We start from the raw sequence: 27830 nt of genomic DNA, 5'->3' as shown, positions 1-27830 counted from the left end.
AAAGTAAATTTGTTTACAGATCCGAATTTTAAAATACAATTGTATTCGTATTTTAAATGTGGAATATAAAAAAAGTAACTATTTATACCTTCATCCATACTAATATTTATTTATTTTAGCAGTTTGAAATAACTTTAATTATTTTCAAAATCTACGACGAAACGAAAGCCTTACAAATTTTTCAACAATAAATAATATTTACTAACGAAAATTTCGATAAATGCCAACTTAAAAAAAAATACTGGTCAATTTTCTGTCACTGTGTTGGTATTGTTTGCGAGAAGCACGCGAGAGCATTCGTTTTGAGAGTGCTCAATTGTGCGATGCGTTGCTGTAGTTGGAACACTCAACGTTGAGCATTATGCCGCAAAATGCGCTCTAGTGCTGTAATTGGAAAACGCACAGAAACTAGAAAGTATAAGATAATATAATATTTCGTCTGTACATGGTGTAGTATATTAGTTTATCTGTGACTTGATTTCACAGATTTCTATACTATAGGCGTGACATCCGACAACAGTGTGGTCAACGTAGGCGATTTATCGCCATTTAGGCTACTCAGAACTAGAATTGGCGATGAAAATATCTGAAAGGCGACTGGTCGCCTATCTGTATGAGATATTCAAGTGGTGAGTTTCCGGTCGGGTAATACCCAGAATTTGTCTTAGAAATCATGAAACCAAATTTAGGAGGTAGTACTGTGCAATTTACCTACCTATATTGCTGTTAGTGACTACCGCAATTATCTATATTCTATATTATATTGACTAAATTCGGGAAAATGTTTTGTGCCTTTCGTTTCGTTCGCTTTGTAACTTTGTTCTTCAACTTCAACATAACCAGTGGCGTGTAACACGTAATTTCAAAGCCATCATTTCTGTGAAAAAAGCATGGGAAAACACGGCACAATGTGTATCGCGAAGAATGGGAAAAAATACCAGTATTCAAAGTAAGTTTAAGAACTAATGTTTTTTTACTGCTTAAGAGGGCCCTGTCCTCCAGTCAGGCAAGCAGGAAATCTCTAGGAACTCTTTCGGTGGCAGTGGCGGTTGCAGGTTTGATTCCCACCTCGAAATAAAATAATGTTTCTACGATCTACAGATATTTGTTCCGGGTCTTCTGGATTAAGTATATATAAAGTTAAAATTAAATAAACACTACAATTTTATTTTTATATGTCGGCTCCTTTTTAGGCTACACTATCCTGAAATTCGGCTACATTAGGCTACTTATGCTTTGAAATATGGCGATATCAGTCCCGGTGTCGTTGGCAACACTGTCCGAGTCCGACACAGCTGACAGCACACTGCTGACTGCAGTCTGCACACTGCACAGTGAACACTGCACACTTATACTTGTGGTACGTTCCACTAAGCGTTCACAACGCTCACGCTCACGACCGCTGATTTCCCCATTCCACTTGATTGTGAATGTTACTGTCGTTAACTCAAGTGGAATGGATTATGGAGCGTTTCGGGCGTTCATGTAAATATTACAAATGTCAAGTTTGAAAATAGTAGAATTTTAAGGAGGTTAGGTAATCATAAACAATAAGTTTTAATATTTGTGACTTAAATTTATTTATGTTAAAAGTGAAGAATAATTGAATATTTTATAAATAATTTTGGTGAAGTTATCAAACAACTTAAGTTTAAATATAATCGAAATGGCTTTGACGGCAGTTGGATATTTGCTTATGCATCGCAATAAAGCTCCAGAAACTAGTTCATCTAGCTCAGATGAAGAATGGGATGCAATTATAAAAAATTATAATCATGAAAACCGACAACTTAGGCCACGTATTATTGACTATGAAAATGTGATTTTTCTTGTCGCCATCTTTAAGCTTTGAATATAATAATATTATTATTTGTCATATTTCAAAAAAAAATTCAAAAATTGCGCCAAATTATTCTCAACGTTCACAACGACCCACCTATTTAGATGGGTCGTTGTGAGCGTTGCGTGAGCATTAGTCATAACGTCATGAGTGACGTTTTCGCCGTGACCACAACGACCGCGGTCGGTATGTGGAATGGCTAAAGGAGCATTTTGATCGTCGTGAGCGCTTAGTGGAACGCACCATTGGGGATCCACCAATTTGCCAAGCCAAGTTCATAACATAACATACATAAAAAATTAAACATACTCCAAACTTATAACAATTAAGTAATAACTTTTGCATTAGATTTTGAATTGTTTAAATATTTTTATGTAAGATGTAATAGTAGTAATTACGAAGTACTTCTGTTGAACTAAGCAAAGAATTTGCCGCAAAAATAAAGCTAGTATAGAATATATGGGATAACTGTACTAATTAAAATGACTTTTACGGGATTTAAAGCAGGTACTATAACTTTAGATGAACCAAGATTAATTTATTATTCTGGACAAGTGCTATCGGGAACAATTCAATTCGAATTGGGGGACCAGTTAACATTTACAGGTAATTTTAATATCCATCTTGTATGAATTATATGAAGTCTTGTATTCTTTTAAACATTAATGCCTTTTTATTATTACAGATATTAAAGTAGTTTACATTGGTCAAGCAATTGTGAAATGGTCTGAAAATGAAGTTCAGAAGTACTCAGGTACTTCAAGAGTGCGTCAGATAGATTTTTCTGGAAGAGATGTTTACTTCAGCACTGAACAATTGTTATGTGGAGGTTTGATATAAATATTTTTCTATAGCTTTGTTATTATTAGTAATTGAAATTACTTAATCATTTATTATTATAAAACCCACATAACATGTCAAATGATGACAATATCTTAATTATAATATGATAACTTTAGGGCCCACTACGCTCCCAGCTGGTTCTCATTCTTTCAAGTTCTCATATCAAATTCCACCCAGTGCGCCATCTTCATTTAAAGGCAGCAAGGGTTCTATCAATTACCGAGTTGTAGCTGTTATGGAACACCAAGATATGAAAAGAGATGAGTTGAGTTCTGATTTTGAAGTTGTTGCACCTTTGGATTTAAATACCGTGGAAGATATCAAGGTACTCTTTAATTTTATTTCAAAGTAATAAGTATCTAACATGGTTAAAGTTGTTAATAAGATAGTAGTAGTAGTAAGAAAAGCATTTTGTGTAAGGTCAATAAATTTTAAAATTCAATATCATTTTCTTTTTATGTTTTCAGAAACCCATTGTTCTTGAATTTGAAGATGTATCCTCTTGTAATTGTTTCTGTCAGGACTCAGTGATAAGTGTCAAAATAGTTTTACCTGTGTCGGGCTATTGTCCAGGGCAAATGATGCAAATTAAAATTGACTCTAAAAATTACAGCAGTGTGGAGGTTAGGAAAATAGTTTTCCAGTTTGTCAAGGTTTGTTATTCTTTAATTCATTATTTTTGTTTTACATTTCTTATTCTCTGTAAGAAATTAGAGTAATTTTTAGATAGGATAGGAATATGTAGACTTTTATAGGTTAAATATTTACATTTATTTAAAGCTTATGCCGCATTTACATTCAGCAGTGTAAGTAGCTGTAGTGAAGTATCGCATTTGCACAATTGACCTGACCACTTCCCTGCTCATTACGGCTACATTAGATACATTATATTTTAACATATATTTGTACTGTATTGTAAGTCTCAGTGTTATTATGTACACAAATATATTTTATAGTAATAGGATTTCCTAATTGTAAATTTTACCAATAACTTGATCAACTAAAATTTACAGAGAGAAAGATATCATTCAGAGCAACCAAAGTCAACATACACACCACCAGAAGAGATTTTGGAAACATTGGTTCAAGGTCCGATATTGGCAAACACCAAACGGTCTTTCACATTTCAGATGAGAGTTCCAGATATAATAGCATATAACCTTGAGGCATGTAATATAATAGATGTTGCCTATTTCTTAAAGGTATTTTTTTTCTTATCAATATTGTATCAAAAAGGTTCTACATAATGTTCTTATAGAAGGCTATTTAACAATTAGGAGTAGTAAAAAATATAACTGTTCTTTTTTTAGGTAAAAGTAAAGATGTCTGGCTGTGCTGAAGATCTAGAAGATGAGTGTGAATTATGTATAGGTTTAATACCTCTTAAGGAAACAGTTGAAGGGACATACATACATCCACTTTCATATTTACTTCCAAAAGCGGCCCCACCCAATATTAACAATATTTCTAATATACCCATACAATTACAAAATGTGAATCAAACACCGTATCCACAATGTGGTTCCAGTTCTAAAGTTCAAATGCCATTTACACAGGGATATAAACCACAAAATGTCATGAATTCTCCTGTTCCATATGAAATAGGATTTAAAGTACCGGATATAGTTGTTGAACCGCCGTACCCAATAAATGATGGCAACATGCCGCAGGCAAACAATTTTCCTAAACCCAGTGCTCCTCCTATGTGAAGTTGAGATTGAAAATTTTGTCGTAATTTTAAATATTCTATTTTTATAATAAGCAGAAAATGTATGTACAACAAAGTCTTTGCTTGGCAAAAAGATTTGAAAAATCTTGAATCTCTTAAATTTATTTTTTATATTTATAACATAGTTATAGGCTTTAAGCCAATGTGCCTTATAAAGGGCAATGATGCCTTGCCATACATTTCTTATTTGTGCAATGTTAAGGTTCTGAGACTGCCATTTTTGTACTTTTCTAGATTTCAATCTTAATAACATAAAATGATCTAATCAATATATTTTTTTAAAACATTGTTTTATTGTATACATATATTTCTGAAATTTAGAATATGATGAAGTGCTGTAGATCATAAGAAATATTCTAATATTGTTAAAAAATACCTACTTTTCAACTATTTTTAAATGTTTTTATGTAGTAAATGGATGTATATTATTACAGATACCGGCAAACATCTTGAACAATTAACATGGTAGTGGGGGAAAGTTTGCGCAGCGCGGGATACAAACGTCAACTGATTTACCAATCACGCAATCGACACGTCACTCCCCCGCCGCCGCGCAATACCGTCCCCCCCCCCGTAATATTTAAAAATCGCAGACAAGGACATTTGTTCAAGATGTTTGCCGGTATGTGTATCAACAGTGATTAAATTTTATCTAACAAAAACATTCGTTTTTTTCTTTCTTAAAAATAAAACTAAATTTATAAAATATGTCATTTATTTATAAAATAGATCTTATATAACATTTAGGCACTTAATAATTTTGTAAAAAGTTAAAAAAATACTATAAGGAGACAGTACAGTTTAATATATATGTATAACAAAAGTTCAATAAATCCGACTAGAAAACAATAGTTATTATGCATTTGTTTTATGACTATCACGTTTATATAATTAAATTACAATACAATGTCTCAAGCAAGCATTGCAAACATTAGTTTTAGTTAAAATACTTGACTTTGTTAAGAAAAATCCTTGTTTGTATAGTCTAGGTCTAAGGAACTTTATTGAGACAATTTGTATTTGTTCGTTATAATATTTACCTTAACACAAATTGAAAGCAATGAGCTTTCATGACATGGCACGGTTAGATTCTGGTGTTTTAGCAGACACAGGACACAATTCGAGATGTAGGAAGGAAAAAAATGTCATAAAATTTAGAAGAAGGTACATCACAAGTAATAATTTGCAATAATAGTTAATAAGGAAAATGTCATATTATTCGCAATATTTAAATAGACAGGAATTATTACCTGGAACCTATATTAGGTAGTATTTAAGTCAATAAAGAAAAAAAAACCTTATGGAAGACTCCACTGCAAACGAAAATAACAAAAAATTTAAAATTAAATTACATTCGTATTGTATAAAAATTCGTGGATACTCGAAAATCAAATAAATATACGCAAAAGACAAATATGCAAGAATTAAAATAATAAGACTGAAAAAACTTAAGTTTTTAAATACAATTACAATATTGTTTTACGTAGTTTGTAAAAATTAAAGTTCTTTTACAGTCTGATACTCGAAATATATGTAAATAAATTCGCGCTTATACAAGTATTTTAAATGTGTAAATGCGTAAGATAATGAACAGTGTATAGATTCTAATCGCTCGGACGTTTAGGTAAAAAAATTAATAACACCAACAATGCTAATAAAGAATATACTCGCGATTTGTAGGAACAATACTTAAGTGTGTAGTACCAACGGGATTTCGCATTATAAAAATATAAAAACTTACTCTAAAATCTCTTCATCTTATAAAGATAACATATCTATACTAATAAAATGAAAATGAAAGACTCGTCACAAGCTACTAGACCGATTTCAAAGTTTTTCACGTTTAGTACGCTACAATATTACAAAGTACAATAAGCTAGCTATTTATTTTCAAAATATTAAAAAATATCTCAAGCTCGGAAAGGCGCAACTGCATAATATTATTATAAAACTTACTCTAAAATGATCTTTGATCATATCTTATAAGGACAATATAATTGTTATGAAAAAAGCTTGCTCCATTTAAAAATGCAACAACTCAAGACAGTGCTGTTGTTTATAATTATTGAAAATATAAATTGCTTTACAGCCAACCTGGCATGTCGTTTAATTTTGTAAATTACAAATTTCTGATCAGGAAGCGCGATTTTTAATTGTATAATGTTAGATAAATGCGTAAGTATAACTTAGACATTAAATTAACTTAATTATTATTCCTTGTCAAGAGCGGGCGGAGCGCTAGCAGTAGCAAATGGATTCGCTGGGGTCACTGCCTAAAATTTCCATGAATAAAAATGATTTTCGTAGATAGAATATACTTAATACAATATTTTTTTTTAAATATTTTAGTAATACATATTAGATATACTACATATATTTTCTTTTCTTTATAATACCTTGGTATCAGACATACGTATAAGGAAAACTTATCAGAAAAACAGACGCATGCATATATAAAATTATATATGTATAAAAAAATACAATTACTAAAACTATATAGTAGGTAAACTATTGGTAGTTTGAGTAGATTACAAGGAAAATTTCAAGTACTTACTGGCATACTTGGAGGATTCCCTTCTGAAGCCACTGATGTCGGAACGGTGAAACCAATTGTTCCTGTTTTTAATCCAGTTCCCTTGTAGGGATACTGGGTATCTTGATAAGGTGTGTTCTGAGGATATGGTGGATTTGCTGAAGGCATATTTTGAGGTGTTGGATATGGTGGATTGGCTGGTGAAGACTGTGCTGCAACTCCTGATGTATAAGCAGGACTTTTAGGATATGGTGGGTTTTGGGAACTTTGAGGATATGGTGGGTTTTGGGAACTTTGAGGATATGGTGGGTTTTGAGAACCTTGAGAGTACGGCGGTGGGTATGGCATGTTTGCAGCAATTTGGTCTGGCGGATATGGAGTTTGAGCTTTTTGGGTCGAAGGATATTGGGTTGTAACAGGATAGGAAGCTCCCGAAGGATAAGGAGTCACTTCGGGGTAAGGATAAGGTGCGGGGTAAGAAACGTTCCCCTGATTTGACGGCTGGTTGACAATGGGCGCACTAATTTGCGGCATTTGATCATGTAGAGGGTTCTGGATATCGTCTTGGTAACCCACTAAAGGTATGTTCCCGATAACTAACCGCTTATAGCCTTTGGAGTCGCTGTGGCAACCACTAGGTGATACCACAACCTGTAATTAAAAAGTATTTCAGTTTTTCACTTCATTTCGGTTAGAAACGTCGCGTATTAAATATTGTGATCGAAAAAGTGCAACGCGCTGACGCAGCGCCGCGATCGCGTTACGATGAATCGTTGACCTAATACTTGTTATTGTGTAATGAATTAAGGCGAGGTTTTGTCTTTATAATTTTAATTATTATATAAAATTTATGATGTCATCTCCAAGTGTTATTGAAATTAAAACCCAAACCGAGCAATTACTAGTGGGTGAACTGAAAAAGGAAAGAGCACGATGCTCAGACCTGGAAAGTATTGTCCATCAACTCAAGGAACGAATAGCTCAGCTAGAACAAAAAATAGATCAGCCCTTAACACAAAGGGATGAGGCAGCCGCTGAATCAATTCAGTATGAGACGGACGAAGAAGAACTGGCTAAAGAAACGGAATGGGTGCGACAAAAAAGCAGAAAGAAAAGGAAACTAAACACCTCCCCTTCCCCCATGAAAGAAGTTACTTGTAATAAAGTAACCAAAGAAAAACCCAAAAAGGAACCCCTTCCACCTCCGATTATTGTCGAAAATGTGATTGAATACCAATCATTTTACGATTCCTTACTTAAAAAAGAATTAAATAAAGACTCTTTCACCGTGAAAATGCTTAGGAATGGATCGGTGAAGATTAACAGCAATAATGAAGCTACCTACAGAGGTATCACAAAACACCTTAAAGAAGAAGATGCTTCGTGGTTCTCATACGAGAACAAGCAGAGCAGGCCAATAAGAGTAATGGCAAAAAATCTGCATGCCTCTTGCAAGCCTGAAAGGATAGTTGAAGACCTCATTCTCCAAGGATTTAAAATCTTAGACGCAGCCGTCAAATATAGCTGGAAAAACAAGGAACCGCTAAACATGTTCATTCTCTCTTTCCACCATCAGGAAAACATAAAAAATATTTATGAAATAAAATCGATACTTGGCTGCAAAATTGATGTACAGCCATTGAAATCACCAAAATTGATCCCCCAATGCAAGAGGTGTCAGGCTTATGGGCACACACAGAAATACTGCTCCAAGGAGCCGAGGTGTGTAAAATGTACTGCAAAGCATCTCACAGTAGACTGTAACAAGCCACGAGACGCGAAACCGAAGTGCGTTCACTGTGGTGAGTCACACCCAGCTAATTACAGAGGCTGTGTTGTAGCTAAAGAATTGCAAAAAATGAGAAACGTTTTAAAATCCAAATCAAAAACTGAAACGGACAAACCTGTAAAACCAGCAAAATTAGTTTCCAAGACTGTTTCCTTCGCTGAGGTTACTAAAGGTCCCAAGATTCTATCCTCAACACAAAATGAGACATCTAACACAGGCATAGATGAAAAGATTAACACCATACTTTCATTATTGACATCCTTTGATGAAAGACTTAAAAAACTAGAAAGCAGCACCAAAATAGCAGCTTCTAAACGTCCAAAGCAATGATGTCTTTAAAAATAATGGCATGGAATGCTAATGGGCTTTTAAAACACCAAAGAGAACTTCATATAATTCTAAAACATGAAAACATTGACATCTGCTTGGTATCGGAAACACATTTTACCAGGGAGTCGTACATTCAACTTAAAGGATATAACGCCTACCATGCCCTTCACCCAAGTAATAAATCCAGTGGTGGAAGTACAGTTATAATAAAGGACGGTTTGAAACACCATGAGGCCTTTAAATATGAAAAAGAACATATTCAGGCTGTGGCTGTATGCCTATCAATGAAGCGGTGTCCATTAACAATATCTTCTATCTACTGCCCACCAAGACATGCACTTAAGTACGACCAGTACACAACCCTGCTAAAAAGTCTTGGAAATAGATTTGTTTTGGGAGGCGACTTCAATGCAAAACATACCTACTGGGGATCAAGATTAATAACGACTAAAGGAAAAGAACTATTTAATGCTATGAAAGATTTGAGATGTGATGCAATTTCGACAGGGAAGCCTACATACTGGCCAACAGACAAGAATAAAATACCAGATCTTATAGATTTCTTCATATTTAGAGAAGTATCACCAAATGTTCTCCAAATAGAGGAAGCTTATGATATGAACTCAGATCACTCACCAATCTTACTCACAATTGGCGAAGACCCTGTAAAGCGGAAACTGAATCCATGTCTCGTGAACCCGCATACGGACTGGGACAGCTTCAAAATTTATCTTGAGAATATTATAGACCTAAGAGTACCTTTAAAGACTGAGGAACAATTAGATTTAGAAGTAAATAAATTTACAAAAAACCTCCAACAAGCTGCTTGGAGCAATACTCCAAAATTTAAGAAAAAGGTACAAAACAACTACTTCCCAGAAGAGATTATAAATCTGATAAAGACAAAACGAGCTCAAAGAAAAAGGTGGTTTTACACAAGATGTCCTGAAGACAAAAAACATCTGAATAACCTCACTAAACAACTGAGGAGAGAGATTAAAATACATAAAGATACTTCAATAAAGAGATTCCTAAACCAATTAACTTCTGATGGTTCCACCAACTACTCCATCTGGAAAGCGATTAGAAATATCAAAAAACCTACAACACATATTCCTCCCTTGAGAGAGTCTGATGGGAATTGGGCTGTAAGTAATATACAAAAAGTTAGAAGGTTTGCTGATCATCTAGAAAATATATTTCAAATCGATGAAGAAGATTCACTTGACTTCGAAGAAATATCGTCAGAAGAGCTAAACATCCGTCTAGTCACACCAAAAGAAGTTTTAAGTGAAATTAAATGTTTAACTAAAAAAAGGCTTTGATTTAATTACTGGTGAGGTACTACAGCATCTCCCCCGTAAAGCTGTAGTTAAAATGACAACCTTAATTAATGCGTCATTTCGACTTCAATATGTTCCCAATATGTGGAAAGTTGCGGAAGTTATAATGATTCCTAAGCCAGGAAAATCACCACACGAAGTAACCTCTTACAGGCCCAATCTCATTGTTACCTGTTATAGCAAAACTATTTGAGAAACTCTTTCTCAAACGTCTTAACCCTATTATTGCCAAAAAGCAGCTCATACCGGATTACCAATTTGGTTTCAGAGAAAAACATTCTACCATTGAGCAGGTTCATAGAATTACAAATAATATAGAAAAAGCACTAGAAGAACAAAAAGTCTGCTCCACGGTCTTTCTGGATGTAGCTCAAGCATTTGACAAAGTATGGCACCGAGGACTTGTTTATAAATTAAAGAAACTACTGCCTCGTCAATTTTCAAATATACTTGAGTCATACTTAACACAAAGAATGTTTAGAGTACTACAAGAAGATGATTATTCAGAACTGAAAGAAATAAAAGCTGGGGTGCCGCAAGGGAGTGTATTAGGTCCGGTCCTGTACCTCTTATACACATGCGATATTCCTGAACTAGAAGATAACGTAATCGCTACCTTTGCCAATGATACTGCTATCATGTCTACGGCAAATACTGAAAAGGAAGCGGTAGTAAAACTACAAAAAGCCATAAATACTGTTGGCTTGTGGACCAAAAAATGGCGGATACGATTAAATCAGTCTAAATCAGTTCACATAAACTTTACCAACAAAACATCAAATTACCAGCCAGTATATATTGATAACGTCAAAGTGCCGTTCCAAAATTCAGCGAAGTACCTAGGTATGACGCTGGATACCAAACTCCGATGGAAGGTCCATGTTAAGAAGAAGCGTGAAGAGCTGGATCTCCGTTACACTAAATTGTACTGGTTGCTCGGAAGGCATTCCGCGTTATCAGTTCAAAATAAATTATTGATTTACAAACAAGTCCTGACACCTGTATGGACTTATGGTTGCCAGCTGTGGGGCTGCACCAGTAATAGTAACATCCAAGTAATCCAACGATTCCAAAACAAAGTGCTCAGGGGAATAGTTAATGCTCCCTGGTATATTCGCAATAACGACCTCCATCGGGACCTTAATATAGAGGACGTCGCCACAATAATAAAAAAGACTGCTGGAGCCCACGAACATAGGCTCCACCATCACGTGAATGTCGAGGCTATTCAACTCCTTGACACCACGGGCCTAGTGAGAAGACTTAAAAGGACAAAACCATTTGAACTAGTTAATTAGTGTTAGTGCACGTCAGTACTAAATACACAGTGAGTGAAAGAAAAAAAAAATGAACACAAGAACAGAGTGTCTTCCCTTTAATAGAGACTGTAAGTAGTGTTATTGGACACTTTCTTATGTAAAAATCCTTATTAGTAAATTAGGTTAGACTTAAATTACTTATTAGTCTTAAGTTAGGCTAGATTGTAATGTGCCATGATGTCTTAGTAAAGACACATGTATATAAAAAAAAAAAAAAAAGTATTTTACAAAAACCTATCATAGCCCGGTAGCAACTTTAAAATATCAGCAGATCTCTCTTATTTTAAGTTTTAAATAATCATATTTTTGTTGCGTTATGAAATATGTTTTTATTTACACACACTTATCCAGAGCTGGAGAAATCTTAAATACCTTGAATGTATAATCCACGTCAATATATCTGCAGGCAGCAAGATTGTAAATGTCAATGGAAGGCACCACCATTTCTACAGTCCAATTACGAGTGGTGTCACCAGGAATTGGTCCTTTCTTGATCTCTGCTATCAAATCCTTCGTCTCTCGCGTAGCGGGGTTCGTACTTGCGTGGTATGTTACTTTCTAAAATAGTTCAATAAATCTTACATAGATTGTACACATTTTGATAGCCTTCGTGACTTGAGGTTGGAATTCCGGCGAAAAATGAATGATGTGGGTCTCCAAAATGATCAATGAATTAGACGCAGAATCCTGACGGCTCCGTAACTATACACATGTTGTTACAATAAAAAAGCCAAGACAAAGGGTTTTGAGACGAACCAAGTCAAGAATTTTTCATATTATAATACTACTGGACGGCTTTGAAAAAGAATTTTACCATTAGAATCCCATCCTGATAAACATAGTCCGTAGATGATCTGTATAAAAACTTCGATATTGCAACCCAGGAGAAAAAAAACCAAATGCTATATTGCATGCGCTACGGAAACTATTAACAATTGATGTAAGTGATGTAAAGTTTCATAGAAGACATCTATACAAATAATACCTATTACATATTTAGTCAAATAAATGTTCAGCCGTGCAAAGCTGGGACTGAACGCTATTTTATAAAGTTTATAATTTCCGCAATTAAACCAATCGACGTTAATTTATCACACCATAGTGGTGTCATGCCTCAAGGGCTGGGGCGGGTCAGTCAAGGTTAAACTTTGTATTAATAAGACAGTATCTCCTAGGACAAAACTCACACATATGTAATGTATTTTGATTCTTTTATACAGAATCTATAAATAAAACTACTAATTAAGTGAATAGAAAAATAAGACCCGGTCGGCGAGAGGTCACGCCCAATCATACCTTCTTAATCATCAGCTTAATGTCATCTATAGTAACACGGCCACTATTCTCACAAGCTACCTCGATGGGTATCAGCTGCCCAGGACAGTACCCCGCCACCGGTAGTTTCACTACGGTGTCTGTGGCACCCCGGCTTAAACAGCAGCAGCAGTACACATCTTCGAATTCAAACTCTATGGGTTCCTGGAAACCATTGGTTGGAATCTCAGGATCGTACACGTGCTCATACTAACGCTTTTGCTGGATCAATTGAATATACTTATATACATAATTATTATTTTTCTTCACGGAGCAATGTTAATTGTATAGATACAAGTTGGTGGAGTTCAAACACACGAGGTGAAAGTTGACAATTGCTCCTCCAAGAACTGGGCTAGCTTAGCTAGTAGTGTTTTGTTTATGTTCCAGTGGAATTGTATTACAGTGAATACGACCAACGACATTTCAAATGCTTACCCGACAGTAAGGGTCCTGGTTTAAATCCAAAGGCGAAATAATTCGAACGGCAACTTTTTTCTCTTGGTCAATCTTAAATGCCCTGTCGACAACCACTTTGATCTCATATCGTACGTGTCCCACGGTCCCTTCGAATGATGATGGGCAATTACCCGGCAGTTGGAACTCGAAAGGGAATTCATACTTACCTGGTTGTAATTCCACTTCACCTGAAAAAAATTGGAATAAATATTACACACATAACGTTGGGTATTTACGATAATCTCTTTAATACACTTCTGCGATGAAAAAACTAATTAAAAAAGGGGACGCCCACCAGGAATCAGGGAAGATGGAATAAAAGGGATTGCGAGGAAGGATTGGAAAATTGTGGCGAGGATGAGAGACAAGTGGAAGAATTTGAAGGACCTCTTCCAAATCCTTCCACTTTCAATTGTTCACTCCGTCGTAGGTCGTGCGACTTAATGTAATCTAAGGTAAAATTAGTTAAATAAAGGCTTCTGTGATAAACTGCTAATTTGGACTGTTTTAAAATAAATTCCTTTTCATCCACATACTATTGCCGTGTTTTAATATGGTATGTCTACGTGTTGGAAATAACAATTATTGTAGAATATTAAAAAGTTTATTATAATTCCTACAATGTATTATTATCAACGAGTGGAATGCTATTTTTAGCATCGTATTGATAAGTTAAATCACATGTACTTATAAAGGTGTATAAATAAAAAGCAATTAATATTAGCTAAGTTTCTTGATTTCAAATCGACTAGGAAATTCTATTGCAGTTGGTATAATAATTCTTAGACATCCTAAAATTAAGATTATAGGATGTCTAATACAAAGAACCTAATATTATCAAGGCTATTGTTTTAAGTCCTATGCCCAATCTTTGTTAACCTTGATATTGTAGAAGGTCAACTACACGGATTACAAGGCGCCGCAGACACGTCGGGCCAGGCTTAGGGCGTCGTTAAGCGCGATTCTGCTTATCCTAATTTGTAATTAAGGATTTGTCATGTATGTATTCGTAATAACAAGGGATCACAACAACTTTTTACGTAAGTTCTTGCCTTTTTGTGTAAGTTTGTTTTTAAATGAGACGCGGTTTATCAAAACATTGATTGCACGGTACAATTTTCAGAGCTCTACTATAATTTACCAGTTTGAATAGTATAAGGTACAAGTTAGAAATAAAAAAATATACAGATGCTAATAATTGGCGTGTGACCTGCCTATAAATAAAATGACGTCAGCTTAGACGGCGCCAGACAGCCCAAATACTAAAGTATGCAATATAAAAATAAATTAAGAGATACCGACAAAACAACGTAGGTACATCTGGTATGAAACATTATTTTGTATTGTATATTATGCAAGTAATAAATAATAGTACGGATAACTTTTGATTACATATAAAGTCAAAAATTACAATCATAATATGAAATAATTACATTGTAAACTGTATATAACAACACTCACTCAAGGGTGCATTATTTGACAAAGACGAGCTAAATGGAAAAAATCTATAGAAAAGAAAATGTTTATTTCAGACTAGTGTTAGCTATTACATAAAAATTTAACAAATTCTTATTTGAACGCTATTGCGTATAGTATTTTTTCACGTCTTTTGCACCAGTAATTATGTTGTATTTATTTACTTATTTAATTCATATCTTGCGATATTGAGGCATCTTCGTGATAAAGCACATGCAAGCAAGCGCAATTTGTAAAAAGAACAGATTTCTTGGAAAGTTCGGTACGTATGACGAGTACCAACACGAGTTTATTTCTCGCTAGGACATTAAAGCGACAAAACAACGTACACAGCTCCACAGTTTTAACTAATTTCGGCAACTTAAAAAGTACATTTTAGTATTTATTTGTTGTTGTTATTGAGGGTGGGTGCAATGCTATATAGAGTGTATCATTGTCATCAGTTACATACATGGAGTTTACATTGTATCTGTCAACTGGATGAGGCAGGTTTCGGCCGGTATGATTGTAAAACACAAATGAAATTTGAGATACTAAATAATGTAATTTATTTTTATTAGTCAAAGCAGTTTTATTTAAATGTGCAGTAATTTTTATGGCAGAAAAACGTCATACCATATGGTTTATATTATTGCAATGCTGATATAGAATATTTGCTGTTAGTCTGAGATACAACAGGGCACTATTATTAAGTTGCAACATGTGGTCTTAATGATTACAAAGATTATATTTGCCAGTAGTAGTACTGAGTATAAAAACTGATGTAAAATATGTTTTTTTTGTTGGAAAATAAATAATATAATATATATATATAATAAAATAAAAACCTATGTCATTTGTTATACCTTAAGGAAAAGCATAGAAAAATACTGTAGAATGAATCACAATTTTATGATCAGAGAATTCTCAAACTACATATTTATTTAATTTAATTATTCCTTTTCTTCCCTTAAACTTCCCAATAGCACCAAATGATTTGGATAATTTAATATTTTTTACTGATTTGTTATATAATTAGAATTAAAAAAGCTAAAACATAACATTAAGTCTGTAACTGTATAGTTTCAAAAGCACAATGACATACTAATTTGTAAACATTGATTTGTTTTCTTAACTAGTCACAAATTGGTAGTTCTCTAAAGTGGTGTAGCCAAGCCTTTTAATGATCACTTCCTATAAAATAATTTAACATCGAAATATATTAGTGATATTAGAAAATAAAGCCAACCATGTTAAAAGATTTAAACTACAGTTTAAATCAATAAAACATGCAAGCCCTATAGTTAATTTAATCATCAAGAAAATTTAGCTTAAAATTAACTATAAAGCAATTTAGTCTTATAATTATTGCCTAAGTACAATGATTTATAAAACTCACCCCTCTCTCCTCCTATTAAAAAGGCTTTGTGATTAATATATTCTTCATAGGATTCATGAGTGACTGTATAAGATTCACTTTTACCCTGACTATTTCTTCGACTGTGGTGAGTAGTCCAATGAATTTTACAGTATCCTTTCAATTTTGCAGAAATACCTATTAAATACAAAGCTATTATTTACATTATTACAATTACTACATAAATATTTTTGTGTGTAATTTTAAAATCTTAAAAATTTATTTAAACAATATTTCATCTTACCTCGAAACTTCTTAATTTTGTCCTGACTAAAAACTAATTTACCATAAACTGTTTGCCCAGGAAAGTAGGAACCATTGTCACTATTTAATGTTATAAGACCTTCATCAAAACCCATTGCAAACTGCAGTAAGCAGTAAAGTTTTAGTTTAGTAGTAACAACAACAGTAAACGTTCAGATATCTAAATTTATCTAATTCGTAATTCTAATCTGAAATCTACACTAGCCCGTTTGTCTCACAGATTAGTTAGTTACACTATAGCGGGCAGTATTGTAATTTATTTTCACAAGTCTGTTTATTTTCCGATCCCACGAAATAGAAAGATTATTCTGATCTTGACTTGAGCTTTAGACAAAATCACGACAGGCTTGAGTGCTTGACCCACTGGTCACTAGGCAGTAGGCACTACTCAGTAGTCAGTACTCACTACCGCTAACCGCAAAAGGAATTTGTATGAGAATGACATTTGCTTACGCTTTATCACCAGGGGGCTTAGACAAGATGCTTTAACAGTAGTGTATGAAGAAAGTTTAAAAATTTATCGACACGAACGCCAGTCGCAAAATGATGACGATCTAAGCTCAAGTGTCAACAAAGTACAGCATTTATCTTAGGCGTAGTGATATATGGTTAAAAAGTAAATAACGACTAAGAACAAGGCGATACTCGAGGAAGTGGATCTAAAGTCTAGACACACTCTAAGTAGGTCTCGTAAAATCTCAGCGAGCGAGTATGTACGATCGGCGATCGCTATTAGGTGATTAAAGATTTTGTGTTCTGTCAATATCAAGTCAAAAGTGAAGGATAGTAGATATAAAAAATTGATTGTATGTCATTTGTCAATGAACTCTTTAAAACTCGGTTGACTTGTTATGGTTGTGGTCCCAGTAACCAGTTTAATGATTAATCTCTGAAGTTACTACTTACAACTAGATTTAAAATTATTACTATTAATATAGCTATGTTTGTCAGATTATGACATTTCATTGGTCTCCAAATATTTACTAAAGGTCCTTGCGTTTTTAGTAACACTAAATTATAGCCACAATTAACAATCTAAAATTAACTCTTACTCATAATATGGTATTTGATATTTGTAATAGTAACTAGGCATATATTGAGGATGAATATTTCTATTTCAATCTCCAGAAACTCATCTTGTATTTAAAAAATAATAGAAGTTATATAATCAAAATGCATGCTTTAGTAAGTACTATACTTTAGCATGCATATTTCCTTGGAAAAAACTTTCTGTTTTGGTATGTTCTTATTTTTTTAAATAAAATAAGAGGACAAATAATCCTGTAGGACATCAATAAAAGGCAATTACCATTGCCCATTTTATCATTGGAAACATTTCTGACCATTGAGGGAGGAGTACCCTGTTATTTTTTAATCTCCACTAAGACCCAATTCCTCAATATGTTAATGCAATCCTCTTAAAATCAAAGGTTTTCTAACAGTGCCTATATACCTACTTACAGAACTCTAAAAGAATGCAAGAGCTATGTCAAAATCAAATTTTCTAAGGTAAAATACCTTTAGCCTTGTGGTAATTCATTATGATCAAAATAATGTTCTAATAATATTACATCAATGCATAGTACTACAATATTAGACAAGGTTTTATTTCAAATTTTAAATGTATGTTGTATCTTATCTGAAATTATTATTGTAAACAAGTTTTCTAAAGTAATATACTTTATATTAATAATTGTATTATTATTATCTGTATGTGTGATAAGGTAAAATTAAGTGAACCATGATTTTATGTTAAGATGAAGTTTTTCTTTCATATAATATTTAATTTAAGCCAAGTTCAATAAATATGTTTAAAGTTGAAATTAATATAATTTATTATTAAATAGTAATTTTATATGTACCAATAAAAATAGTTATTTAAAATTTATATAGTCTTCTATAAAAAGGCTATGTGTATTTATACTACACACAATACATATTGCCTTCTTTATTATTTCTGTAAAAAGTTAAAACCACCACCAGTGTGACTGAGGGGTATTTGAAAATATATCTTTAGGTGAAATATCAGGGCGATGACCTGAATCAATCCACACTTTTAATACACGATCAAAGTCCTCTATATCTGCAGCTTCTGCCAAATTTTCTAATATTGTATCAAACTGAGGATCCAAACCCTTAAAACCATTAAGCAAAACTTCCAGCCCTGAACGGGTCTTGCAGACATCTCCAGCAGATCCAACCATATCACAATCTATCCTGAAGTTGGGGTAAAGAGTTATGAAACTTTCAATCCATTTTATATTCTTTGTAACAAGTTCAATTATCTTGGTACATTCAGGTTCGTTTTTTACTTTTGAGAAATCCCAAGAAATCTGTGTGCCCAATTTAAAAAAATATTCAAACACATTTTCTCCAACTTTGAACCAATCATGAATTTTTCTACCCTCTATTATTTTAGGTTTCTCTTCAAACACAAGCAGCTCACTTGATATAGTTTTCAATGGTTCGGTACACGCCATTTTATTTCTGCTGAAATGTAATCTGAAATTAGTATTGTATGTACATCGTGTGTACACTGGTACTCATAAACTGATATACTATAAAGTGTATATTATAAACGACCCGAGTTACATTACGGGTTATGACTCACAGGTCTTACTTACACCTAAACTTTTTCATGTATTATTTTGTTTACTTCGTTTAATTCTTTTTGTTTATACGGCAAACAGCACTATTTACAGCAAAAAACATAATAATATACTAATATATAATTAAAATTCAATACTTACTAGCGTAATCAATTTTAAAAACAACTGCCTACAGCCTAACAACGTTAATAACAAATCACAAAATGAAATATGAATATTGTAGACTTGTCAGTTGCCACTAATGTCACTTGTGTGCACTGCACAGATCAAGGCACGAAATACAAACTAATTTGAATTTCAAGCAACTGTGTTAAAAATATCCTATATACTCTATGGTAGACACTAAAACAGTCTACGGGACTACTACAAAAAATGATAGTACCAAAATACAGCACTCTTATCTATGATAGATAATGTTTGGTTAAGATATTTTAGATTTTACCGAGACGATAGCTCGTATTCTAGAACGTTAATCAAACTTAAATCCTAAATAAGTTACAAGAGCTGTCAAACCATATTTTGTGTATGTAGTTGGACAGTTTGACTTAAGACGATATTGTGACGATAAAAAGACAAAAATAATCCTAAGTCCTAACCACTCAAATACAATTATTTATGATAGTTTTTATTAGTCTGGTAATTTTTAATACTTTACGACTTCCTCTATAGGAACTTTATCTAAGTTTGAAATTTTAAAGTCGATTTTTGTATTAACTGTCAGCCGTAACTAAAATTGTACTTATATAAATTATAAACTTCAAATTTGTAACAGTTTGAGCCTGTGGTTCGAGGGTGTCTGTTGTCGGAGTATGATAATAGTTCGTTTAGTCGGAATTTAAATAGAAATATGCTTTTCTCATCTTGAATAATATATTGATTGGGTTATAAATTTTGAAGTCGTGAAATTAAAAATTACGATATGAACTCATCGTTTGTAGCAGTTTATTGGAATTATACTTTGTTTTGTGACTTAAAAAATCGTAAACAGTTTATATAAAGAAAAAACTTATATTTTAAGTTTTTCTGTATAAAACTTGATTGTATATTTATTGCGATCAATATTAACGAGTGTCTAATATGAGTTCTCAACAAAAAGATATTGAACTAAGCCCTGTTAAGGTTGAATTAGCCCAAAAAAAACCAGTACCAGAATCGGGACATCAAGTGGATGATGAAGAGGATATTATAATTGGTCGTTTTCGAAAAATTAGTTCGGCTAAATCTATGGCTGCTACAAATGGCAATATCCAGTATCCAACAGATCTCCCTAAACCAGAAGTTGATCTAGAAGCGGGCTTGCAATTCAAGACGAGTTCAGATACTAAAAATCAATTGGAAAAATCTAATCATGGTACTAGGACACGAAAAATGCCTGTAACGAAGAGCAGTTTTCGGGATATTGAGAAGCCGTCTCGGTTTAAAGATCAACCATCTGCCACAAGGTTTCAGGTATGTACCTACTCTTTTCCTTATGAACTATATTCCATGTGGTTTAGCTAAAATAACCTATGTGTCTTCCCTAATATTCCTCATGGCGTTTTTCATTAATGTGGTTAATGTAACTTTCTGTTGAAATTGTATGCCTAATTATTGAATACATTACAACATTAATAAACTTTTGACACAGACCAAACAGAAGCTTGAAAATATAACAAACTTATGTTTTCAATTAAGTAGTTCAACTTGTTGATTTAACAAATATTGTGAAAGATGTTTAGAAAAATTAATGTTAATTGTTTATTTTAAAATTATTTGGTCCTGAAATTTTTAATATAAGAGAGTACTTTCGTAAAAGCTAAATATACCAACCATTATCAGGAATAATATAATTTGTTTTAATTTATGATGTATGGGCACATTAAACATAATTTTCTATGTTGTAATGTGGTAACAAATGAGAGGAAACTATGACTTCATTCTGATAACATTCAAGCCATACCACCCGCTAGATAAGATAGTATCATAGAGTTAATTTGAACAAAAGCACTATTTCATTGTCTATTTCTATTATTAATATAACAAGCAAATGCATTTATATGAATTTAACTAAACCGTGACTTGTATTCTGTAGAATCACAATAAAAAGTACATTTTTGGTATTATTATTAACAGATCAGATTTAATTTCCATGGATAAACTGAATAAAATAATATGTTTACTTATTTCTTAGATATAGCTAAAACATTGCCAAATAAATATAAAACTTCGCAAATCGAGTGTCAAACATATCTTAAGGCGCAACTGGAATAGTAGCGAAAATATTATTAAATTCATACAACGATTAAATGTTTCTATAGACATCAACATTCTTCAAAATTAGGATATAGACTAGAAGATATTATATGAAGAAGAAATAAATAAATGTGAGTGCCTTTTTAATTGAGTGTCAAACCTCATACACCTGTTGTACACCTTGCGGGCTTTATTATAGATTTTTTTATATTTTAAGTCTTTATCATACCTTAGATTATCTCGACCTTCTAATAATCGTATAACGTAAATATCAACTTACTTTCGCTTGTCTACACTTGCTCGCCAACTCACCATTAGACAGTATGTGAGTCGACTAAAACGTCACCATATTCTAGAGCTAGAAGACCGGCAGTAGCTCTAGACAGAAGATGAGTAGATGCTTCCAATGGGAAGTCACTCCACATGACAGCACCACAGAAAAAATTTGCTCATAGCCTTGGGGCTGATTGCAAATAACCGCAGAAAAAAAAAAAAAAAAAACTTTCGCTTGTAATATTTATTTAAATATTCTCTTAGGCTCAGCGTACCTCAACTAAAAAAGGGAAGTACGAATAGTATTAGTATTATAAACGCTTTTTTTGCAGCACAATTAACGTTATTACATCGGCATATTCCTATTTTAGGCGTCAGCCTCTTAGAAAGTTAGTCAATACCTGTACTATACAAACTTGCGAAGAAGCAGATAACTACAAATTTATTATTATTATTAATCATAATCCTATCTTAGAATGCTAGTCGATAAATCCTAATAACTAAAGGCCAATTGAATAAGTGGATGGTTCCCATAGCCTCGCGAGCGTCTTGTCCAGGTGAAGGGGCTACTCTAATTCGAGATTCAGTATTGCTTTATATTGAGCAAGATTTTTTACTTAGTGATCTTTGACGATAGGAAATAAAATGTTTGTATTTAGGTTCAAAGCTTATTGTAATCGATACACATTTTTTTTAAAACTGTTTTAAATTTAAAAGCTGAATTTTAATAGAAATAGTTTTTCACACAGAGATAAACGATACTATGATTTACAATTCTATAATTATTACAGAATATATTTTTTAAAGCGCAATTAGGTAATCATATATAAAAAGAAAAGAAAGTATAATAATCAAATAATAAATACATGTGTCATATTTTATAATTTAAGTAAATTTACTTAAAGGTAAACTTATAAGCAAAGAAGTAAAAACTTCTAGCTGAATAAAGGCTTCTGTAAAAACGTTTTTAAAGTATTATATTCTACGGTAGTGTTACTACCAAAAAGCCTGGTGTATTAGAGCTTATGAATGTCGTTAATACTTATAAATATTGTTTTTAAAATATGTGCGACTGCGCTGTGATACCGTAACTGCGTGATCACTAATACCGGTAATACTTGTTAATATGCAGTTATTTGTATTTTATTTAAATTAGACAGTTTTAACATATAAACTTATGTAGGGAAATACATTAGTATTGAATAAATATTTTATTTATTTAATATTATATTTACAAGAACTCGTATTCGCATGTTTAAACGATGTACATAATAATTTAATCATGTTCGTCGTTTGTTATCCTCCTTTCATCCCTAGATAGTATAATATGGGTTTACTACAGCGGCATAAACAGGTATCTCCTGGACAGGCATGCCCTCCAATAGGCCACATCTCACTTAAAATCACGTAGAATTGTGGCGAAAGGTCTGTCCAGTTCTGTATAAAAAAATAAAAAAAAGATATTCATATTCAATCCAGAATTTCGAAGTGTTTCTGTTTTAAAGCCACAATTATTTTACCACTTTCTAAGGCTCATACAATATACAATTGTTATAAAAATTCATTTAAAAAAAAATAAACATTCAGTCTTCTTCACATTACCTAAAAGGCGGTAAAAAAAATACGAATTAATTTATAATCTGTGCTCCGGAATTCATAACTGATAGAGCAGGCGCCGCTGCCTCATGAGGAGATATTGGAGAAATGCCTAGGAGATATTAAACAACGCTTTAAAGATATAATTTATATTATTATCCATGTCTGAGTCCATTCATATGAACCAGTTAAGTCCAATATGAAAATACCCACTTTAAAGCAGTGGGCGCATCTAATTTTAGAGCGTCTAAAAATAGCATACGACGACATACTGTTAACTTTTCATATCCACAGTCATATATATCTTTTTAAACCTAGGAAAAATAAAATCCGAGATTAGATTTATATAAAGGACACTTGGGTTAGGTACCACCACTTTTTCCACAGATTTTTATGTGTACAATGCGTTGTTGCCTATATTATTTTTTGACTAAGTAATAGCTACATTTCATATGAAGGTTTTTGTATAAAATCCTTTCGATTATTCTTTTATAACGTCGCTAATTGGTTGTCATTAACGTAATTTAAAAATTGACTAGTCTGTGACTTACTTATCAAAAGTATCAATACTATGGTTGTTTTTTTCTTTTATAGAACAGGGATCAAACGGGCAGGAGGCTTACCTGTTAAGTGATACCGCGGCCCTTAGACACTCATATTGACAGAGGGCAAGCGAGTGCGTTGCCGGCCTTTTAAGTACGCTACGCTCTTTTCTTGAAGAACCCAAGTCGAATTGATTCTGTAATAATTAAGTGGGCAGCTGGTTCCACATAGTGGTGTTGCGCGGCAAAAACTGCCTTAGAAACACTCAGTTGTGGAACGACGGAAGTCGAGGTGATACGGGTGGAATTTCGTATTCTGCCTCGACGTCCGATGATGAAACTCGTAAGGGTGTGTATGTGGGTATTAAAAAATAATTAATAAATAGCCCATCCAAATTGGAGCATTACCGGAAATTATGATTTCCGGAAAGTCAGGGTCATTGCTACTAATCATTACGAATCGAAAGGGGAAGACGTCGTTAATGATAATTCGCATTCATTGGCGGCGGACCGTTTGTCGGTAATCTTCACAAAGCTTTTGTGTCTCTATTAATCTATGTAATTTATCGATTTAGCCTGAATATCCAAAAATAGAATATGATACACGAAAGGTGTTTTAATTTCATTTTAATAATGTTATCAAACTAAGTGTTTGAGCCTAATTTGACATACTTAGCCATACGTAGATTAACAAACGTTTAAAATGGTACGTTGAAAGAATTGACTAAAGGTATGCTTAATGTCAAACTCAAACTCAAAATAACTTTATTCATATAGGTAAACAAGTACACTTATGGATGTCAGAAAATAAGTTAAATTAATTGTAAATTTACATTTACTACCAGTTCGCAAGTCAGCGGCGTAAGAAGCGGGTAAGAAGAACTGGCAAGAAACTTTCCGCCACTCTTTTCAATCGCTAATGGTGCGCTTACACGAGGGCAATAATTGCTCGGCGATACGAATGGACCGATCTGGAGCAATTAATGGAGCGATTTCAATAAATTCAATAAATGTCAATAAATTATTTCGGCGATATTGCTTCTAATTGCTCCAGATATTTCATATCGCTCAATGTCGCAGATACGAATTGACGAATATCCAATGGACTTGGAAATTCCTAGCAATTTTTGTATATTTCTCATTCGCACTTGTTTGTTTTGCGGCTTGCCGTCTTGCTTCCGCGGGGACAGCGAGAGGTCTAAATAATAATAATTTCTAATTACTTTATTCAAAAGTAATTCAAAGTATGTTCGTGACATTCTAGTAAAGTTTTTGAATAATATATTATCTAATTCTTGAAAAAAAAAACAATTAAATTAAAGAATTAAAGAAAAATTAAAAAAATAATAAATTAAAATTTTAATTAATTAATTATTTTTTTCTTTAATTGTTTAATTTTATTTTCACAATGAAAATTGCGGCCTCTTTGCCAAAAACAATCGCACCCAGATTTGACGCACCAGACGCCTTTTCCTTTTCTTTCTTTTTTGTTTTTGATTAATAATAAAAATAAGCGCTACAAGTCGCCGCAGCAAGAAGAATGTCGTCCATAGCGAGCGAATACTGAAATGCTCGTGTATGACAGTATTGCCTAGTTGATGAAGTTGTGCCATATCGCTCAATATTGTATTGCGCAGTATTGATGCTTGTTGCCGTTGCCGTAAATTGCTTGATGTAGTCGTGACGTCATAATTGACGAGTATTGACTGGAATTGAGCAATTTTAATTGCCCGTGTAAGCGCACCTTAAGTTTTGAGTCACACAAATTGTTTGAACTGGAGCAAATCAATCCCAAGGATTAGGTCATTTAAATATTCGTCAAATTTTTATTTTATATATGTCGGTATATAATATTATCAGAAATAGTTAGTCTTTTAGTAAATATTTAAATCTATTACTGTTTAATGAATGTATTGTTTTGTATGTGATATAAATGTTGTTTTCCGCATTGGAAAAATCTGTAATGGTAGCTTAATCATACCCTAAGTCTAATCCACAAACATACACAAAAAATACACGACCAATTAATTATCCCCTCCTTCGGTTTTAGTCGGTTAAAAATAAGTGTTTATTGTCACATATATTGTGCGTATTCAGGGGCGAAAATTTAACCCTTTTGAAGCGAAACTTCTTTAGGCGTAGGGGGTAAATTTTTACGAAAACGTCACGACGATGTGCAGCGTTTTTGTCGAAGAAAATGGAAAGAGCTATTGAGAGAGAGTGAGAAGGGCGAATTACCTAATAGAAATTCTATTTTTAAAATTAAAATTTCGTAAAGAGAATTTATGAAATATTAGTATTTTATATTTTATGCAAAATTATTTATTGAAATATCAAATGTTGAATTGTAAATTAAAATGCCAAATGTTTTTATTACAGAAAAATATAAATTAAAAATTATTTGTTTTAATTTTCGACACTTTAATATTTTAATAACAATTATTAAATTAATTAAGTCTACTAAGTCTCGGAAATCTAAAGTTTTAGATTTGTATAAATATGAACAAGACTTAAAAATTAGTCGAAGAAGTTTCACTTCTGACATACATTGTACTTTGTACGCGCGCATTTTTTATTATAGATAAAAAATAAATATGTAATTCTCTCACTACTCGTAGTACACGGTACTCATGTATTCAGAATATATCTAGTTGACTTGGCTTGGGTGAAATAAATAATACTTACGAATTCGAACAATAAACCCTTATTAGCTATTCATGGTTGTCCCTATCCCTTTCATATCTCTTTACGAATAAAAGTCTTATTAAAATATTTAAAGGAAAACAATGCAAGTTAATAAATAACACACTATTAACTAAATGAGTAATGTGTGTAAGAAATCTCATGTTTCTGTGAAATTTATAGCATACGAAAGAACCTATACAATACCTATACTGCTATAGTTAAATGTCAATCTTAGTTCAATTGGGTTACCACGCAAACTTCCGATGTAATTCCAAGTTTGGAACATTAGCGCTATTGAGCACATAGACATAAAAAATTGGAAATATTATTTAGGTGATTATTTTGAGATTGCCAATACCGCTCAGCTAGTTAGTAATTATTAAGTCAATTATATTGGAATTTACAGAGTAACAGGGCTGAACGATAAACTATTGTGTTTTATATTGCTACGACATCCAGTCTACTAGAAGAGTGGTACTACATTTTACGCAACAAAGCTGAAACTAAGAACAATGTAATAATTACTCAAGTTTTCAATAAATATATAAAACCTATCACAAATTGTTCACACACAATAGTTTCCGAATACATTTTTAAAGTCAATTGACTACGTATTGACAATCGCTCCATTACTGAGTGTTTTTAAGGCAGTTTCTGCCTTGCACCACCACTATATGGAACCAGCTGCCCACTTAAGTATTACCGAACCAATTCGACTTAGGGTCTTTAATGAAAAGAGCGTAGCAATACTTAAAAAGCCGGTAACGCACTCGCGAGCCCTCTGGAATTGAGAGTGTCCATGGGCGGCGGTATCACTTAGCATCGGGTGATCCTCCTGCCGGTTTGCCCCCGATGTCCTTGAGTTACAGTTTCCAAAATGTAGAGCAATTTACTTTTTCACAAATAGTTTTTATTGCAATTTATTTGTAAGTAAATCGCTACTTTACGTGTTTTGTTTGTGATTTGTAGTAAATAAAATTTTAGTTCAACTATATTTTGTCTAAATGTTTCTTTTCATAATAAATGTTATTACTATGTGTATGTTTTATGTTTGTGTTTTGCGTATTTCGATTTTGGGTATTCTAATAAACTAATACTAAAATCAACGAAATAAATAAAAGTTACTTAAACTTTAAAAGTCAATAAATATGTTCTAAATATGTAAATTTAACAAGAACATTGTTTCCCCTTAATAGAGACTGTAAGTAGTGTTATTGGACACTTCCTTATGTTAAAAATCCTTTTTAGTAAATTAGGT

The 27830-nt window shown here is 32.9% G+C and overlaps 3 protein-coding genes and 1 long non-coding RNA gene across 4 annotated transcripts in view; 2 read left to right on the top strand and 2 right to left on the bottom strand.

Annotated features, from left to right (window-relative positions):
• Positions 1-2091: 2091 nt before the first annotated feature.
• LOC125050404 (arrestin domain-containing protein 1-like) lies at positions 2092-4475 on the top strand. Its single transcript, XM_047650247.1, has 6 exons — positions 2092-2446; positions 2526-2669; positions 2800-3008; positions 3151-3336; positions 3697-3885; positions 3994-4475. Exons 1-6 carry the CDS (start codon positions 2323-2325, stop codon positions 4390-4392), a joined length of 1251 nt encoding a protein of 416 aa, XP_047506203.1. The 5' UTR covers positions 2092-2322; the 3' UTR covers positions 4393-4475.
• A 1547-nt stretch (positions 4476-6022) lies between these two features.
• LOC125050716 (arrestin domain-containing protein 17-like) lies at positions 6023-17002 on the bottom strand. The gene is made up of 7 exons (XM_047650752.1): positions 16616-17002; positions 16354-16509; positions 13479-13687; positions 13023-13205; positions 12099-12284; positions 6967-7596; positions 6023-6685 (listed from the first exon to the last, which is right to left on the bottom strand). The coding sequence occupies exons 1-7, from the start codon at positions 16728-16730 to the stop codon at positions 6623-6625; spliced, it is 1542 nt and encodes a 513-aa protein (XP_047506708.1). The 5' UTR covers positions 16731-17002; the 3' UTR covers positions 6023-6622.
• Positions 17003-18452: 1450 nt separating this feature from the next.
• Positions 18453-19612, bottom strand: LOC125050717. The gene is made up of 2 exons (XR_007117172.1): positions 19386-19612; positions 18453-19125 (listed from the first exon to the last, which is right to left on the bottom strand). It is a non-coding gene; the product is annotated as an uncharacterized LOC125050717 (long non-coding RNA).
• Positions 19613-20004: 392 nt separating this feature from the next.
• Positions 20005-27830, top strand: part of LOC125050319 (bumetanide-sensitive sodium-(potassium)-chloride cotransporter) — a 31731-nt gene continuing 23905 nt past the window's right edge. The window contains exon 1 of the mRNA XM_047650069.1: positions 20005-20693. Within this exon, the coding sequence (XP_047506025.1) occupies positions 20322-20693 (372 nt within the window). The 5' untranslated portion in view covers positions 20005-20321. The remainder of the gene's footprint in view (positions 20694-27830) is intronic.

This window comes from Pieris napi, chromosome 6 (assembly GCF_905475465.1).
Source record: "Pieris napi chromosome 6, ilPieNapi1.2, whole genome shotgun sequence".
NCBI classification, from domain to species: domain Eukaryota; kingdom Metazoa; phylum Arthropoda; class Insecta; order Lepidoptera; family Pieridae; genus Pieris; species Pieris napi.
The sequence above is the reverse complement of the archived record's forward strand: the minus strand, read 5'-3'. Positions and strand labels throughout refer to the sequence as shown.

Bases quoted from the DNA above. Each gene is read 5' to 3' on its own strand.
- LOC125050404 (XM_047650247.1), top strand. From the start codon at position 2,323: ATGACTTTTACGGGATTTAAAGCAGGTACTATAACTTTAGATGAACCA. The intron at 2,670-2,799 runs GTTTGATATAAA...TGATAACTTTAG, and splicing joins TGAACAATTGTTATGTGGAG to GGCCCACTACGCTCCCAGCT. The intron at 3,009-3,150 runs GTACTCTTTAAT...TTATGTTTTCAG, and splicing joins ATACCGTGGAAGATATCAAG to AAACCCATTGTTCTTGAATT.
- LOC125050716 (XM_047650752.1), bottom strand. From the start codon at position 16,730: ATGGGTTTTGATGAAGGTCTTATAACATTAAATAGTGACAATGGTTCC. The intron at 13,688-16,353 runs GTGAGTTTTATA...AATTTTTTTCAG, and splicing joins TTTAATAGGAGGAGAGAGGG to GTGAAGTGGAATTACAACCA. The intron at 12,285-13,022 runs GTATGATTGGGC...GAACTATTTTAG, and splicing joins TTAAGCTGATGATTAAGAAG to AAAGTAACATACCACGCAAG.